General features: G+C 29.4%; 2 protein-coding genes across 3 annotated transcripts; both read right to left on the reverse strand.

The window, feature by feature from the left end:
* Positions 1 to 1,639: 1,639 nt before the first annotated feature.
* Positions 1,640 to 5,090, reverse strand: LOC108459333 (kinesin-like protein KIN-10B). The gene is made up of 10 exons (XM_017758689.2): positions 4,720 to 5,090; positions 4,453 to 4,621; positions 3,389 to 3,988; positions 2,989 to 3,296; positions 2,803 to 2,894; positions 2,460 to 2,704; positions 2,333 to 2,379; positions 2,211 to 2,232; positions 2,062 to 2,124; positions 1,640 to 1,980 (listed from the first exon to the last, which is right to left on the reverse strand). Exons 1-10 carry the CDS (start codon positions 4,923 to 4,925, stop codon positions 1,897 to 1,899), a joined length of 1,836 nt encoding a protein of 611 aa, XP_017614178.1. The 5' UTR covers positions 4,926 to 5,090; the 3' UTR covers positions 1,640 to 1,896.
* Positions 5,091 to 13,121: 8,031 nt separating this feature from the next.
* On the reverse strand, positions 13,122 to 16,539 carry LOC108460787 (transcription factor AS1). 2 transcript variants are annotated; one of them, XM_017760435.2, is made up of 2 exons: positions 16,203 to 16,539; positions 13,122 to 14,626 (listed from the first exon to the last, which is right to left on the reverse strand). In XM_017760435.2, the coding sequence occupies exon 2, from the start codon at positions 14,518 to 14,520 to the stop codon at positions 13,450 to 13,452; it is 1,071 nt and encodes a 356-aa protein (XP_017615924.1). In that variant the 5' UTR covers positions 14,521 to 14,626; positions 16,203 to 16,539; the 3' UTR covers positions 13,122 to 13,449. The 2 variants fall into 2 exon arrangements, with proteins under 2 accessions (XP_017615924.1, XP_017615923.1); XM_017760434.2 differs by having other exon boundaries at positions 13,122 to 14,570; positions 16,203 to 16,538.
* Between the last annotated feature and the right edge of the window lie 936 nt (positions 16,540 to 17,475).

Raw genomic sequence — 17,475 nt, forward strand, 5'->3', positions numbered from 1 at the left:
CCTAAGAATTCAAGTTGAAGAAAAGTAATTGTGATCGCACCATGTTTTATAAACACTCTAAGGGAGCTATTATTTTATCAGTGGTTTATGTTGTTGATATTATTATTACTAATGGTGATAGTATATATATTTTGGCTTTGAAGTCATTTATTAACAATCAAATTCAATCAAAAGATTTAAGACAACTTGAATTTTTTTTTTGTGTGTGTTGAAGTTATATTTGTATCAAGTTAAAATTATTTATATCTATGTTTTGAAAGGGAATGTTGTAAATAGGATATTAGTTAGAGACATATTTAGATATTATTCCGTATAAATTTTATTTAGGTTTAAATGAAAAATTGACCTTTAAATTATAGTATTTTCTCATTTAAGTATTTAAATATTTTTTTGTGAGAAGTGATAGTTAAATTTTGATTTTATTATCACTTTTGGTCTAACTATTAAGTAAGCCAATTAAGTTGTGACATGTGACATTTTTAATTAAATTAAAAATAAATTTAATATAAAATATTCCTCTCTCTCCCTCCCCTGTCATCCTTGTTCACCTCTATCTCTCTCGTTCATTACCATATCTTTCATCCAAGTTGTCTTTCATTCCCACGCAACTCACCCTCTTGCCTAAAACTCTCTGTTTCTCTTTCATCTTTTTCTTCTACTAATTTCAGAAAATATTATAAATGATATGCAACAAATTTGGGAAATTACTGTTCAAACTGAATTCAATTTTCTACATTTTATTCTTGAGATTTAAGTATGAAATGTTTTAAAACTTCTAACTTAGGTTTTTTTTTTTGCTCCGTTGAAGCGAACAGCTTCAATATTAAGGTTGTAATTGTTTGATGATGAATTTCGCAAGTCCTTTTATGGATTTAAAGAAATGTTATATTTAAGGTTCGTAGTTATTACTTTCAATAATATTATTTTTAATTGAAAGCGTAAAAATATTTTATTAAATTTTTAAAGAAAGAAAAAATGAAAAGTGTGGGGAGGAAATTGGGAAGAACGTGAAAAATGAAAATAAAAGTAAATAAATTAGAAAATAAATAAATGTGTCATAATATTATTAGTTTTGAGTCTTTTTCAATAGGAGCCAATATTAATAGAATGGAAGTTTAGACAAAAAGAAGTTAAATCTGGGTTGGTTTTAATTTTTTAAATTTGTTTTATTTTTAATTCTGTTTTTTTTTTTCTCCTCGTAGGCCTTTTTTTTAATGAGTTAGCTTGTACTTTAATTTGTTTTATTATAAAGTTTAGTCCAATTCATTTCAAAAGAAAAATCTAAATGAGAGGCTAGTTTTTCGGTTTTTTTTTTTTATTAGAACTGGAATTAATTATATTTATAACAAATTTGACTATTTAGAGATATATAGATTTTATTTCCTTATATTTTTTCTTGTAGATTGTATAATAGGGCATATCTTCTCAATTCCCATTTTTATTATAATTATCAAATGTGTAACCAAAATAAGCATATTTTTAACATAACAAAAAGATTATTTTACTCCATTTAAAGAAATTCAGAAGGATGAAACTGCAATTCAGAGTTCATTTCTGACCGTTATCCTTTGCTCAACATTAGAAAGAAACTTTTTACTGTAAATTTTGGATCTCTGGACAACAGAATTGATCAGGTAACTTTTGTTGAAAATTGAGATGTTCTACTTCACTCTTTCTAAAAATTCAACTATACAATAATTAATGTACTAGCACGATACTAGGACAACAATTCTGAAACGATTTTAAGAAAACTTAACTTAGCAGTACAATAATTAATGTACTGCATGATACTATTAAGGCAATTCTGTAGTGACAGACCACAACATACTGATTACATTAATCTCACAACATTGCAATGAAAAACAGCATGTATCTTGGTTAAATTGCAATTTCTGCTCACTCAATAATTCCTTTTGCTGCTCTGCTGAACAAGTTGTAAACCTGCTTTGATGAAAGACCAATCTTTTCCAAGTCACTTAGCTGCAAAAAACAGACAGCTTAGCTACCTTCACTCATAATTCAAAAAACTTGTTTAAATTAGCATAGAAAAGCTTTCCTTACCGATTTTAAAGGGCTTGTTTCTCTAAGTTCAATTATGTATTCTGTCATCTTCGATCCAATACCCTATAACATATACATACAATAGTTGAAGATATATAGATAAGAAGATTAGAGAAAGAACTACATTGTATTACTCAGATAAACAGTACCTTTAGGCCTAGTAACTCTTCTCTGCAAATACAATATAACCAATGAAGAAAATTAGTTTTTTTTAAAAAAAAAAAAGAGAATATATTAAGAAATGAAGAGATTCTGACATGATATAACTGACCTGCTAGCCGTATTTAAGAACTCGATATATTCTTGAACGAGAGAGCTCTACAGAAAAGATTTGTCAAGTCAGAAGAAATGGCTGAGATTAGGTCAATAAAAACTTAAGTAGCATGAAACGTATATACCTTCACGTTAGAACTCCACGCATTAAATTTATCCCGTGGAGTGCCAACATTTTGGGGAGTTTTTGGCTCATATGATAAGGAAAATTGAGCCTTGATCGCTTCTGGAATTATATTGGAACTGATGGGGGAGAGGACCTTTCTTAAAGGGCTTTGCATTGCAGTTTTCCTCTCATTACTTGGAGATAATCCGATGGTATCGACAGAGTTTTCGACTGTTGTAGTCTCTTCCTTGCCGGATGATTCTTCTACAAATCCGATACATTAAATAAGAACGTCTTTACGTCTCAGTTCTCATACAGTACTAGGCTAAGTTGTCAACAGATTTCGTACTTAAATAACATACCAGCTAAGTTCATAGTTGGTTTCAACATGATCTGCTCAATATCAACAACATCTTCATTGTTGAATAAATTTCTGGAAGTCACGGATAAGCCCCTGCATGTATATATGTTTAACAAATCAAGCAGTGAGTGTATGAAGTCAGGCTGTTCTGATGGGGTATTCAAGTAGTAGTCAAGTTATTCTATACCTGTCTTTGGTATTAGAAGGATCATCTTTGGTAGAATTTTTTACTTTGCAAGAGCTGTTGTAATCAAGCTTCTTCATAGAGCGTATGGAACTGGGTGTTTTGCCTACTAATCGAGAAGCGAATGGTCCCATTCTTTGTGCACTCTTTGTCTTGCCTTTTGATTCAAGCCAAGCTTGCAGTTTTGCTTCCATATCAACTTTTTCCTTCTGTGTCTGTAGCTTTTGAGCTGAAGAAACGACATTTGAAATATGACGAGACCTAGCAGCTAAGCTAACGGTGTGAAGAGATTCTTGATACTCTCCAGGATTCTGTTGATGAAACAAGGAGAAGATTAATCAAATTTTAGAAAAATTGTGAATAAAACAAGCAGTCAAAATGCTAAAAACTGAGAAATCTGTACCAGGCAAGCAACCATCAAGGCACGGCTAGTCCCACCAAGAGAGTCCTGCAATATTCTAGTCAATTTGCTTTCTCGATAGGGCACTCGGGGCAGCTTGTTGTTCAATGCATAAATCACATTTGACAAAGCAAATAAGGACTGGTTGATCTTAGCACTCTCTTGGAGGCGAATGCCTTCATTGCAGGTCCTCCTATTATCCTCATTGCCTGCTAAGTCTATGAGGTTCAGCTTCCCCATCAAAAAAGGCCTAGAACCATCATCACAAGGAGTGGAAACAGCAATCACTAGGACACCATGGCTTCTACTGGAAACATCATTGAGACCAGTATGTGCAACTTTCCTTCTCTGAATTCCACAAGAGAAGACTTGATGGAATTCAGACATGGTATTAATAGGCACCCGAGAAAGGCCCCTTAGATGAATCTGCCCATCTTTGTCATCCAAAATTGAAATTTCTTTGGTTTTGACTTCTAAAAGATCGTAGCACCTATCCATGTAGACCTCATAGTATGAAATCTCTGCTATGCACCCTGTGCTTCGGCATATTGACAAAATTGTAGACATGGCCAAAGGCATTAGACCAGGATGCTTTTCCGTACCCTGCATTTGCAACATCAAATACGTGCTTCATCTCTTCACAGCTAACATAATATCACCTTAAATGCAAGTAATTAAAAGGAACAACAAAACATGTGCTTCATCTCTTCACAGTTAACATATTATCACATTAAATGCAATTTTAATTGCATGGATTAAGGGGTTTCAAAAGATTGGACTTTGTGATGAAATTTAATTTGGAAAAATCATGGCTTGTATTGAAATACCTAAAGCAGTAGTTTCTCGAAACTTCCACTGGTTTCAGAAAATTTCAATTATGCCCTCTCAAATTTTTTGAAAATTTTAAATCTCACTTCAAATTTTTGAAAATCTTATTAATTTCACAAAAAAATTTAAATAATTTTTAAATGATTCTCGTTCAACTTTTAAAATTGTACCGTGCCTCTAAATCTTAGTCTCAGAATCCGCCACAGCAGTAGTTAATGATAGACATAAGAGGTCCGTACCTGCATGGTGTAAGTTTTTCCACTACCAGTAGCCCCATAAGCAAATACAGTAGCGTTGAAGCCATGAAAGATTCCTGGAATTAAAGAATTAACTTCTCTGTAGAATATCCTTCTGACATTATCATCTTCTTGGTCAAAGAAAGAATCCAACTTGTAGCTTTCATTTCGGCTACGAACCAACAAGAAAAACCATAATTAAAAAAAACCAAACGTATTTTGTTTGCTCAAACATCAACCCTCCCCCCACCCAAAGATTCAATATCTTACCTGGTGTTAGGATCTTTAAGATGAACAGAAACTTCATCAGAAGATTCATTATCTTGATGATCAAGAAGAAAAATGCACGACTTCGAGTTGCCATTCCTTGCGGTAATCTCTTGAGGTAGAAACGGACGGACTCTGACCACCACCCTCACCTTTGAAACCGTGGCTTGTTTCGAGGGAGTACCTAATTTAACGCTTTGGGTTTCCATTAAAACAGAAAAGTTTGGGAAAATTCGATGAGAAAATGTTAAAGAGAAAGAAAGTGGATAGAAGCAGTTGATAGAGGGAAAAACCAACGTTGTTTAGATATGGGGATTCTGGATTTTAAACTATGTGACCGTTGGGAAATGCAAGGAAGGGTCAGGCCATTTGAATTTGTCTCGTCCGTTGGGTTTTGCGGGACCCACCAAGTTTAAAAATATAAAATTGCTTGGTATGTAGGGTGAGTGTTTGATTAAATCTAGTGAAAAAATTTTAAGATAATTAAGTTGATGAGTCTTGTTCTATCATATTAACTTAATTTGAAATTTTTTAAATCGATTCAAGTGAAGTGGTCGAGTTAAATTTAAAAAATTAAACATGTCAAATTAAAATCTTATTATAATATAATATAACTAATTTTATGTTTGCATATAAATTTGAAACCATGCATATTTAAAAACTCTTTTAAATAAATAAGAGAAAAATTAAAATATTTCAGTATGACAAATTTGAATCGCTAATTTATTTATTTAGGTTCCAAAATTATTGATGTAGAATTTTTTTATTTTTAAACTTTTTATATATTCTTTATAATTTTTCTATAGTTTTTATTTTTTAATTTATATATATTAAAATATAAATATTTTGAATTTTCTTTTAATTTTGGTTGAGAGTCTAATTTGCTCATTTTCAAAATTTTCAGGGACCAAAAGAGTAATTACACTAATCTATTATTTGAGTTATTCTAATTGTAAATTTTAACTTGGCTCGAACTCAAATTGATTCAAAAATGTTGTAGGAAAACAACCGAATAAATTTATTCGAATTGACTAAAAAATTGAATATTTAGATTCGATTAACTTGAAATTCAAAAAAAATTTTTTTTTTTAGTCGAATAAAGTTTTATTCACCCTACAATCAAATTGGAGGAAAATGAGAGGGCTTGAATGCAAAGATCGAAACCTATATAGTTTGTTTTTCAAATTGCCTATAACTAAAAGGATCGTGAACTTTATTTTTCTCTTGCAGGCTATTCTTTTGAGGTAAAATTCAGGACATTTGGAAATTTTAGTATTTTACAAATAAAAAGAAAATACTAGGGAAGTTAATTTTTCCAAGAAAAGTATACAGCATTAGTTAAGTGGAGTAAAATAACTAGTGTAGTTTACCATGTTTGATATTGGGTTTTTTTTGTTTATATTAAATTATAGAATAAAAGTATAATGATTAAAAATATTTTAAATATTTTATACTTTTAAAATTTAATCTTATTTTTAGTTTTAAGATAACGTTTGGTTGGTCAAATATAACATTACGGTTCGTAATGTCATATTCATAAATGAGATTATAGTGTTTGGATTATCAATATTCCAATCATTCGTAAACTTACAAGATGCAGAATAGTGTGAAGATGTCATAATATAAGGTGTGATTTTATCACAACCCCTTAAATTATCTAAGATTACAGATAAAATCTAACATTTAACACAAAAATAATCTTTTATTTTATAATATTAACCAATATAATTTTAATAGTTAAAATAGCAATGGCTTATGTATTTTATTATTTTCGTTTGTTTATATGATTACATTTTCCTACCCAAAAGAAAATACCATTCATATTTTCAAGAATTACATTAAATGAAAGAAATTTTAGAAGTAAAAGTTAGTGAATAAATTGACTTTTGAATTTTGAAATTAATTTATCATTCCAAGAATATATTTACTGAAATATTTTCCTATTAACATGGTTAGGATTCTTACATCACATAATTTGATGCAATTTTGTGTACTCCATTAAATGTTAGAATTTTACATGAGAATTTTGGGTTCAGTGTTGTGAATTAGGATAGGTGATTGTTGAATTGATTTCATATAATAAAATCAATATGCCATTGTTTAATTTTCACTCAATTATAAAAAAATTTATTTAGGAATTAAATAAAAGTTTACAATTTAAGCATTTACATTATATAATTCGATCATTTCAGTCATTCTGTTAAAATCACATATGGCAAGCTAACGTAACATTTAAAAATTAATATAATAACAAATTTAACCTCGACTTTTATATATTATATCAGTTTGACCATAATTTTAAAAATTAACCTTTAAAATTAAAAATATTCTCAATTTGGTCCTAATTCTAAAATTTTCAAAGAAACATATAAAAATACATGAATATTTTAAAATATAATAATAAATTTAAATTTTATATTAATCTTAAATAAAATAAAGTCTTCCCTCCCTTCCCTATCCTTCCAGATCAAATCAATAATTTATGTATAAGATTTTTCTTCCTCAAACGGATTTTTCTCTTGCTAATTTTACAGCAGCAGAAGGGAAGAGGGACGAGGTGGGGATGAGGATGGGGACGGTGGAATTATTTAATATAATTATAATTATAATTATTTAATATTAATATAATAACAATGATTTAATATTAATATAAAATTTAAATTTATTATTATATTTTTAAAGATACTTATGTATTTTTATATATTTCTTTAAATTTTTTAGAATTAGGATCAAAGTGAGAACATTTGTAAATTTTAAGGGTTACTTTTAAATTTATGACCAAATCAATTTAATATGTAAAATTCGAGGGTTAAAATTTTTATTATACCAAATTTTTTAACTGTCAAGTCAACTTGTCATTTGTGATTTTAACGGGAGTGGATAAAATGACCGAATTACATAACATGGGTGTTTAAATTGCAAACTTTTTATTTTGAGTGCTTACAATGAAATTTTTTTATAATTGGATGATTATATGTATACTTTACCCTTAAGTTATTATAATTTTACCAAAAGTTTGAGACTAAATAATGTAAAGGAAGTGAATTTGTAAAGACAAAATTCTATAATAAGGATAATAACGTAAAATTACTTGGAGGTAATATTACATTATGCCAACCGAACATCTGAATATTACATTTCAACCAAATAAACCAAATAAGGTAATACTACATTCCACCATTAATCTTACATTCTCATAATCCTATTACAAAATATAATCTAAAATTCAACTAACCAAACACATCCTAAGAATTTAACCCTTCAACTTTTGAATTTAAAATTTACTTTCAAATTATATATAATCACGTAACATTTTAATTGAAAATTTAATGATATCAATAATTTGAGCTAATTAATAATACTATAAAAATATAGAAATCAATTTATATTAAAAATTTAAATATAATAATTAAATTTCAAATTTAAGTATAAAAGGCACAAAATTAAAATTAACCATTTTTATAGTGAAAAAGAAAAAAACACCATCGTGGTGCATCCAACTGTGAATGAAGGAACGCCCTTAACCTTCTATTAGCATGATTCATCATGTGATTTGAGTTGGGTTAATTTTTGTTTGTGTCAAATCATTTGGAATTTAAATATTAAAATATACTTTAAGTCTTATATATTTCATATATTTAGATTTTAATCCCTTACTTTTATTTTAAAAATTTAACCTTCTACTTTTGGATCTAAAATTTGTTTTTCAAATTATTTATATATATGTATATATATCCACAAAACATATTAATTGAAAAGTTAACGATATTAACTATTTGGATTAATTAATAACATTATAAAAATATAGAGACCAAATTATGTTAGAAATTAAAGTATAAGGATTAGATTTCAAATGTAAACATAATAGAGGGACCAAAATGAAATCTAATCATTTTTCTATAAGGTAAAGAATAAAGAAAACATGTTAAAATTGACGGGTAAAATATGCTTTAAGTTGCTATACAGTTTGTATATTTGGAATTTAATGTCCCAACTTTTATTCTTAAGAATTTAATCTATCTACCTTTCAGATTTAAAAATTTAGGTTTAGTTTTTATCACCATTAAAATGCTTCTATTAAGTCTCTGTTGTGATATTTTAAAATTAAAAAATATTAAGTCATGTAACAATAAAATAACATTGAAATTATTTATGTGATTTTTTTCCTAAAATACTGCTTCGAACTCGTTGTGATAAAGTAATTTTTTTTTTGTTGGAATCTTGTTCTTAAGAATAATTGGTGTCAATACTTTGATTGAAATAGTTTACAATATTAACTCTTTAGACTAACTACTGACATTATAAAAATAAATAGACCAAATTATACCAAAAATTAAAATATATAGATTAAATCTCAAGTTTCAACCCACTATCGGATCCAATATTAAAATTTGACTGTTGTCTTATAAGATAAAAAAATACAAGACAAACCCAAAAAAAATGGAGCCACATGTCACTCTCCAAAACCCTAAAGGCATTTAAATTATACATGACCATCTAATGTTTTAGTTGAAAATTTAACGATATTAACTATTTAGACTAGTAATTAACATTATAAAATATATAATGTTTAAATATTAAATTTAGGCATAATAAAAAGACCAAAATTGAAATTTAACTATTTTTTGTATGAAGTATAATAAAAAAGCACCAATGGTGTAGCCTTCTTTTTATGCATAGTTATATTGAGCATAGTATAGGGACCAAAATCATAAATTGACCATTTTCATGTAATATAAAAAGAGTAAATAACACTAATAGTCACCTAACTATTAGGATTTGTTTTTTGTCATCCAACTAAGAAAAGTTACAAAATTGTTACCTAACTATTCGACTTTTTCTTTTTTGGTCACCCAACTATTTCAAATTTTTCTTTTTAGTCACCAACCGTTAAATTGTTAACGGAAAGATAACTTAGTAGATTTTAGAATTGGCAAAATAACAACTTTAACTCTCAACATTTATAAATTGTGTCAATTTAGCCTTGATTCTAAAAAAAAATTAACCTTCAACATTTACCCATCGTGTAATTTGATCTCTTTTTACAATTTTACTTTTTTTTGTGACATTGAGGGTTAATTTTAAAATAATGGGAAAAGATGAAAATTATTGTCTTGAATTTTTAGGTTTTTTGTTTTTGGTATATTTCCAATCAAAATTAGTTGATAGATTTTTTAAAAAAAAAATTAGGTGAAATGGTCACAAAGAAAAGAAAAATTGAAAAAAGAGACCAAAGTACACAATGCGTAAATGTTGAGGGTTGAATTTTTTAGAATCAAGACTAAATCGACACAATTTATAATGTTGAGCAGGGGCAAAGCAAAAAAAAAAAAAAAATTGGGGGGCAGAAATAAATTGTATATTTTTATGATAGAAAAAAAATGTAATTTTACCATTTTAATAGCCTATATTTTTATAATTTTAAAGGATTAAATTAAATTTTTATCATTTTTGGGGCCAAAGTATAATTTTACTATTAATATTTTAAAATTTTATAAACTTCAAAAGGGAGTCTAAATAGAAAATTTTCCATTTTAGGGAGGAGCCAAGACCCTACCAGCCCCTCTTGGATTCGCCACTGATGTTAAGGGTTAAAGTTGTTTTTATGCTAATTTTAAAAGTTATCGCTTTCTTTATGTTATCCATTTAATAGTTGGTAACTAAAAAATTAAAAACTTGAATAATTAATGACCATTTTGTAATTTGTTGACCAAAAAAAAAAACTTCCTAATAATGGAGTGACTACAAGTGTAGTTTATCTATAAAAAAAATTTATGCGAAGTTGAGGACACATATAAACTAGAGGATGTGTTTGACATCCCTTTTATATGAGAAATTATTTAATGAACATTTATTATCATATCATCCATGGTCCCCACCAATTGAAAATAAATAAATCAATCTTTTGTTAGCCCAACTATATATATGATGTGAATAAAAAAAGATGATGTATTTATTTTTAATTGGTAGCGATCATGGATGATGTGGTAAGGAGGGTTCATAAAATAATTTCTCCTTTTATATATATGTATATAGATTTAATTTTGAGAATATTCTAAGGATTAAAATTGACATTATACCATTGTTTTAAAATCTCAAAAAGAAAAGGCTTTATTTGTTTATTTAGACAGGTGTGAAAAATGGTTTGGATGAATATTTTTCTTGAATCAGATCGGTGATGAAATCAATTAAGTTACTAGTTCACTGGTCAAATTAAAAAATTACTAAAAATTTAAAAAGTCTCAATTCAATTAATTCAACCGTCAGCTCAATAGGTTTTTCTAGCTGATTCAATCAATTCGTACTGATTCCCGATTTAATCAGCTCAAAGTCACTCTCCAAATCGATATCTCAATCAATTTTCAATTTGTCTAATTAATCCGATTCGAATAACATTGGGTTTGACACTCTTATTATGTATATCATATAAATATAAATAGTACAAACATCATCCCTAATCAAACAGCCTATAAACTCATTCTTAAAAGACATGAAAAATGTACATTAACTTGAGCTTAAATTTGGTGTTGCAATTATTTTATATTTTATAATAATAAATATTTTATTTTTAAAAATAATTTTCGAATAATCATGTTGATAAACATGGTCCAATATGTGATTTTTGAAAAGAAATAACACATCTTTCGCCAAAAGAAAGTGTGAAAAGGACATATACAATAACATGCCATTCTTCATTATCTATATAATGAAATTATTTAGTTGTTTACAATTTTATTATAATCTAAAAGTATAATAAAATGATTTTACACTTCAAAATCTGATTTAATTTTCTAATTTTGTCGTTCTTTACCCTTTTCTTAATATCTTTTCACTTTAAAAATTCACCACTAATTAATTTATTCTTAGTAAATTAAAAGTATGACTATTCCATACATTGTTATAAGGATGGGTTTGGTTAAAAGAAACGTATACTTATTCCTATAATAAAATTATAAAACTTAATATTATCCTATTCTCATTTTTCAAATTTTGATGTTTAATTAATATAATATAATATAATAAAATATTAGCATAAACATATTTTGTTAAATTATCGAATTTAGTTTTTTAAATTTATTTACTTTATTTTAGAGGTGACCCATTGTGTTTCTACGTTAGATTCAAAACCTACAAGAAATTTAAGTACAACAAAGGTATATATCAGTGTTTTAAAAACAAGATAAAAACTCCAACCATTCGAGTCTTTACTTCCAACCGACCGATTCAACTTAAAACGGTAAGTGTTTGACTTTTCAAGAAGCCTACTTGCATTGTTAATGATATAATAAATTCAGACTCATCGCTATATTACAAAATAAAAATTGAATTTGTGCTTCTCCTCTGGTTCTCCATCTTCCTCTTTGGTTATTTTTTTTACAAAAACTTTTCTAAGATTTTAGAAGAGTTAAATAAATAGGTGGTAATACATTGATAATTTTTTAGTTTTATTATTTTTCTGGGTTTGTAAATGCAAGAAGCCAAAACTCTAGTTCAAAATTATCCCACATAATGGAGATTTAGAAATAACCTATACCTTAATCTTAATTTGAATGGGATTGATTGGTGGCACAAGTGGACGATGACGACTGAAAACTGGAGCGGAGAAGGCGATGACAGTGGTGAATGTCGGTGATAGAGGAAGCAGCAACTTCACCGGCTAGTGAGCGGCACTAAGACAGTTAGGGATTTTTGGTGAAAATAGGAATTGATTTGGGAGATTTGGGAATAAGAGTAAAGGCAAAGGGATAGGGTTGTTGTATTGTAAAACACTCATAACGGCTAGGGTAGGGCTTTGGTGAATATAAATTTGTTATTAAAAGTAATTAATTTGTTTGGCTAACGCCGGGTTGGGCTGAAAACTGCTCATCCAAGACTTGATCTATTTAAAAAACAGACTTAATTTTTATCTAAACTCATTTATTAGATGAGCCTTCAAGCCCGATCTGATTCATAATCAGAGTTAACAAGTTTAGTTTAATGTTTTTCTAGTCTCAATTTTCATATAATGATAAATTATGATAATTCTTGCTTTTATTACAATATATTAATAAATAAATATAATGTTGAAACAAATTTATAAATTATAATTATAATAATTTAAAAAATTGATTGCATCGCCAATCAATTAACTCTTAAAGTTAATATAAAATTAAAATAATCGTAATAAATAATATAATAATTAATAATTAATAAGTTGATAAAAAGTATTTCAAAGTTAAAAAAATATTTAAAAATATTTTTAATTAGACGGATAAAATTGATTAAAATAATAAAACAAATACATTGATTAAAATAGAAACATAAGCATAGTTGAGTGACCATTTGTAGAGTTTACCCTTAAATTAATGCTTATGATATATGTTAATATCTATAACAATAAATAAAACAAATGATGAACGTAAAAATTTAGCACTCAAATCAACCTATTGATCAGTTTAGTTTTATGGTTATATAGATTTGGAGAAATCAATTCACCAACAACTTCAAATTCACATACCAAATCAGGCATCTTCTTTCACATGCCAAATCAGACTCCTTAATATCCAGAAATTGGAATCTAAATTTAATATACTTTTTAAGAGGTGAACACAAAAGATAGAGCTAATGCTACCTTTCCCATTCAGAGTGTCCCATCCTAGAAAAACCAACTATAAATAGACTTCTATAGTAGAGAATATCATCAAAAACAATGCAGAGTCTGTTGAAAGGAGATGCTTGATAAATGATCTTTGCTCACTGCCCATTAGGCTCCACAACCCTGGGTCTGCACCCCGTTTGTTCAAGAAACTTGGTCAGATGCAAATGCTTTGCAGCCCATTGCTCCGCTAATTTTTGCTCCTTCGCTTCCGCATCTCTTCTTAGCCCCTCCAGTTGTTCCCTATATTCAGCTTCAATTCTATCAAGTGTACTCTTCTGCTCTTCCCTTAGAGCCTCGATCTTTGACTCTATTTCTTCCATCTTCTTCCTTTTACGGGAAGCCTTTTCTGATTCGAGTTGTAACTCTACCCTTCTTAACCTCCAGGCCGCTTCCTTTCTATGTGCAACCCAAGCACGTCGCCCATCTTCTAGCTGCCTGCAGCAGTCCATCAGTTCAGATATTAGCAGGTTCTCACTACGAGGAAACGATCCATGGGGCACCATGTTTCCCAATACAGGGCTAGTTTCGGACATCCTCTCAGGTTGCAGCCATGGGATTGGGGGAGCAGCTGCCACCGTTGAGGGAGATAAGCTTAAAGTCACAGAAGGGGAAGGTGGTGTGACAACGGATGCATTGCTGGAATTAGAAAGCCAAGGTGGAAGTAAAGTTGGTGGTGCAGGTGAAGGTGGGTCAGTATGAAGAAAACCCCCGTTAGAAGCAGCCATGGGAAAGGCTGAGCTATGGCCCTGTTTTACTAGTTTTTCGGCAAAAGTTTCTAATATCCTATCGTACTTGCCCTCCTCGACTGGCTCAACCGTCTTATGCTTCTCTTTATGTTCCCTTTGTTGCTTCTCCTTGAATACCTCCCACCACTTGCCCAGTCTTTTAGCTGTTCTACCAGGGACTTCAGCTGCAATTTTCTTCCATTTGTTGCCGTGTTTAGCTTGAAGACGGATTACAAGACGTTGCTCTTCTTCCGTAAGGGATCCCTTCTTGATACCAGGTTTGAGATAGTTATTCCACCTTTCTAAGCAAGATTTTGCATCCCTGTTCAGGGGTGTGTTCATGCGGTGTGACACAAGGTTCCACTCCCTTGGACCATATTGTTTTACGTATGCACACAACAAAGCGTCTTCTTCAGCTCTCCACCGCTGTCTCTCCTTCATTTCCAGGGGAAAACACCACTTCCCATTGCTCTGTGATCCTCATAATGTATCTGAAAGATGATCAGTAAGTTTAGCCATCGCTTTGCTTATAGCCAACTGATAACAACTGGATCCAACAGCAACAAACTCACAAATAAGATAGACGGAATGACATGAGTAATCAAAGATGAACTTATAACAATGCCATAGGCTATACAACAATTCCTCCACTGCACTTTCTAGACCTTAAACAAGTATCATGACACCAAGGGTGTAAGAAATGGAAGTTAAGAGAACACCATGCCTTGCACACAACACACACCGAGATCAGAAGTGATTGAAGAATAAAATTCCAGATCTAAAAGCGGGAATCAAGAACTCCAAACACCTTCCAAATTAGCCTCACTCAGATAGTTAACAGTTTACAACATATGAAGTCTGATAGCAAATATGCATGCGGAAACCAATTGAATAACAATGTCAGAATTTGTTCCTTGCATAAAAATAAAATACAAAGGCAAAGCTAAATATAATAACACCTAAAACTCCACTAGTTTCAACTAAGAGTTGACAAACTTTCGGGTTGGCCAAGAAAAGAGATGGCTAGCCAATCATCAAAATGAGGATGCACAACCATGCTGTTAAATAAGATGTGTGGATAAATGCTGACAATTGTTGGTACAACTAGGCATTGATTATAAAGTCAAGTACAAAGTACAAGTAACATAATACTACCAATCACTGCACAGAAAGACAAGGGGAAAGGGGGGCGGGGTGGAGAAACAAGACAAGATGTACTACAATACCAAAAACAAGATCAAGTATCACAAGAGGAGTGATCTTAAACAATGACTGAATGCAAAACTCAATTCTGCCATAGCAAAAGCTATCATACAGCCAGTGACAACAATCTGTAGTGGAGTCAGCAAAACAATGCGGAAAAAGATAATATATATATATACAATAATTGATAAAATGCCCAAGTTTGTGTCATATAAAACTTGCTAGCGGCCCCTGACACCGGATTACAACCTAATTGTACCGCAACAGCTGGCAATACAGAGACTTTCATCTTTACACATCTATAAACCAAATTATTTAAGTCATTAGTTAAAACTAATCTACTAAAACATCCCATAAAAATGTGTTAAAGATATAGACAAGCAAACCAAATAAGAGTATAGTAGAGATGGTATATCGATAATCAATCAAACAGGGATGTTATGACTTGTACAAGCCCACAATATATTTATTCAACTCATCTCCCATATTTATGACACAAAATCTTCAGAAAATTACAGCTGCAGGGCAAAATAATAGGGTTCATCAGCTGATTTGGTAGACTGTAAATATTCCCAGGATAAGGACCGGGACATTACTGAAAAACCCAGTTTCAAGAACTGGGGAAAAAACAGTTTACTATGTTTAAGATTATCATCAAACAAGTATTGCTCGGAATAATTAGAAATTATGTGTGGGAGCTGCCACCAAAATCTTCAACTGAGTAAACGTTTGGCTGCCGCGAAAACTAAGAAAGATAAAAAAAGAAAGATAAAATTTTTAATAAAATTGAAGCAAAACAGAGCCTTAAAAATAGCTTCTTGGAAGCACAAAGAGAAGTCCAGAACAAGGATTAAACAGATAGAGAAAATGTGAAATAAATACTTAAAAACTAATGGAAAAAACAGGATAAAAGAGCTCACCATATTTTCTTTGAGTTCAAGTGCCCAAATTTAAACTTTGTGTTGGTTGCATCTTCAAGCTTACAATCTCCGACAAGAACAGCAAAGGATTAAGGAGAACATAAAATCAAAGCCGACAGTCCAAACAACCAAAACACACAAACTCTCTCAAGCAAAGGGGGATGGATGGGGGGAGAAAGATAATAAAATGAGAAAAAAAAAAAGAAAAGAAAGAAGGGGAGGGGGACTATAGTCCGCGTTTCGCGGCACAAGGAGACGAGTATGATGTAGACTCGACCTTCTGCTCCGCTCAGAAGCACCTCTCAGATGTCAGTGATACGTTACGTCCCTTTTTCTCTTTATTTTTATATTTATTTATTACTTTTAACTCTATTATAATTTCCTCTTTATTTAATTCAATACCTAAAAAATTGCTTTTCTTGTTTGTTTTTTAGAATTTTATGAAAATTTATTTTTTATCTAATTATAGTTAAAAAATAAATTTCAAAATTAAAATAACAAAAATTCAGAATTCTTTTCGAAGAATTTTTGACGTTTTATAATTTTTGAAATTTAAATTAACAGGTTAATTTTTTAAAGATTTTATGATTTTTAACTTTTACATAATTATAAATTTAAAAATATTTTTATGATTTAAAAATAATTAATTAATTTTATGAATTTTAAGAACTTTATGATATTTTTATAATTTTTAAAAATATTATTAAAAATTGTAAAAGGATTAAATAAGATATTTTAACAATAGTCCAAGATTAAATTAGTTAATGTGTCGTATCATTCTTTTGTTAATACTGTAACGACAATTGATGGATGAATGATTTAGTTATAAAAAATAACTAAAATTTAATGATTATTTTTGTAGTTTACTCAACAAATTACTTTGCTTGTTTTTTATTTTTATTTATTTTGATATCTCAAAATTTAATTTATTATCTAATTACACTTTTTAAAAATTATTATTCAAAATAATTTTTATGAGTATATTAATGGGTGTAAGTTTTTTTTAAAGGTGTTGAATACCATGAGCGAAGTCGAAAATTTTTTTAGAGGGTCGGATGAAATTTTAGTTTTTATAGTTTATATTTTTATGATTTGTAAAGGATTAAATTGAATTTTTATAATTTTAAGAAGGTCAAAATATAATTTTACCTTTATTAATTTAAAGTTTTTAAAAAATTTCAAGAATCTAAAATAAAATTTTCTATTTTAAGGAGTGCCGGGGCGATGTTAGCCCCGGCTACGCCCCTGTTGAATGCTACAATTAAAATTTATT

This window comes from Gossypium arboreum, chromosome 4 (genome assembly GCF_025698485.1).
Source record: "Gossypium arboreum isolate Shixiya-1 chromosome 4, ASM2569848v2, whole genome shotgun sequence".
In the NCBI taxonomy this organism is placed as follows: domain Eukaryota; kingdom Viridiplantae; phylum Streptophyta; class Magnoliopsida; order Malvales; family Malvaceae; genus Gossypium; species Gossypium arboreum.

Coding starts and splice junctions, on each gene's coding strand:
- LOC108460787 (XM_017760435.2), bottom strand. CDS start 14,520: ATGAAGGAGAGACAGCGGTGGAGAGCTGAAGAAGACGCTTTGTTGTGT.
- LOC108459333 (XM_017758689.2), bottom strand. CDS start 4,925: ATGGAAACCCAAAGCGTTAAATTAGGTACTCCCTCGAAACAAGCCACG. Junction 2,380..2,459: donor CGTGGAGTTCTAACGTGAAG/GTATATACGTTT, acceptor TCTTTTCTGTAG/AGCTCTCTCGTTCAAGAATA. Junction 2,233..2,332: donor TTCTTAAATACGGCTAGCAG/GTCAGTTATATC, acceptor TTGTATTTGCAG/AGAAGAGTTACTAGGCCTAA.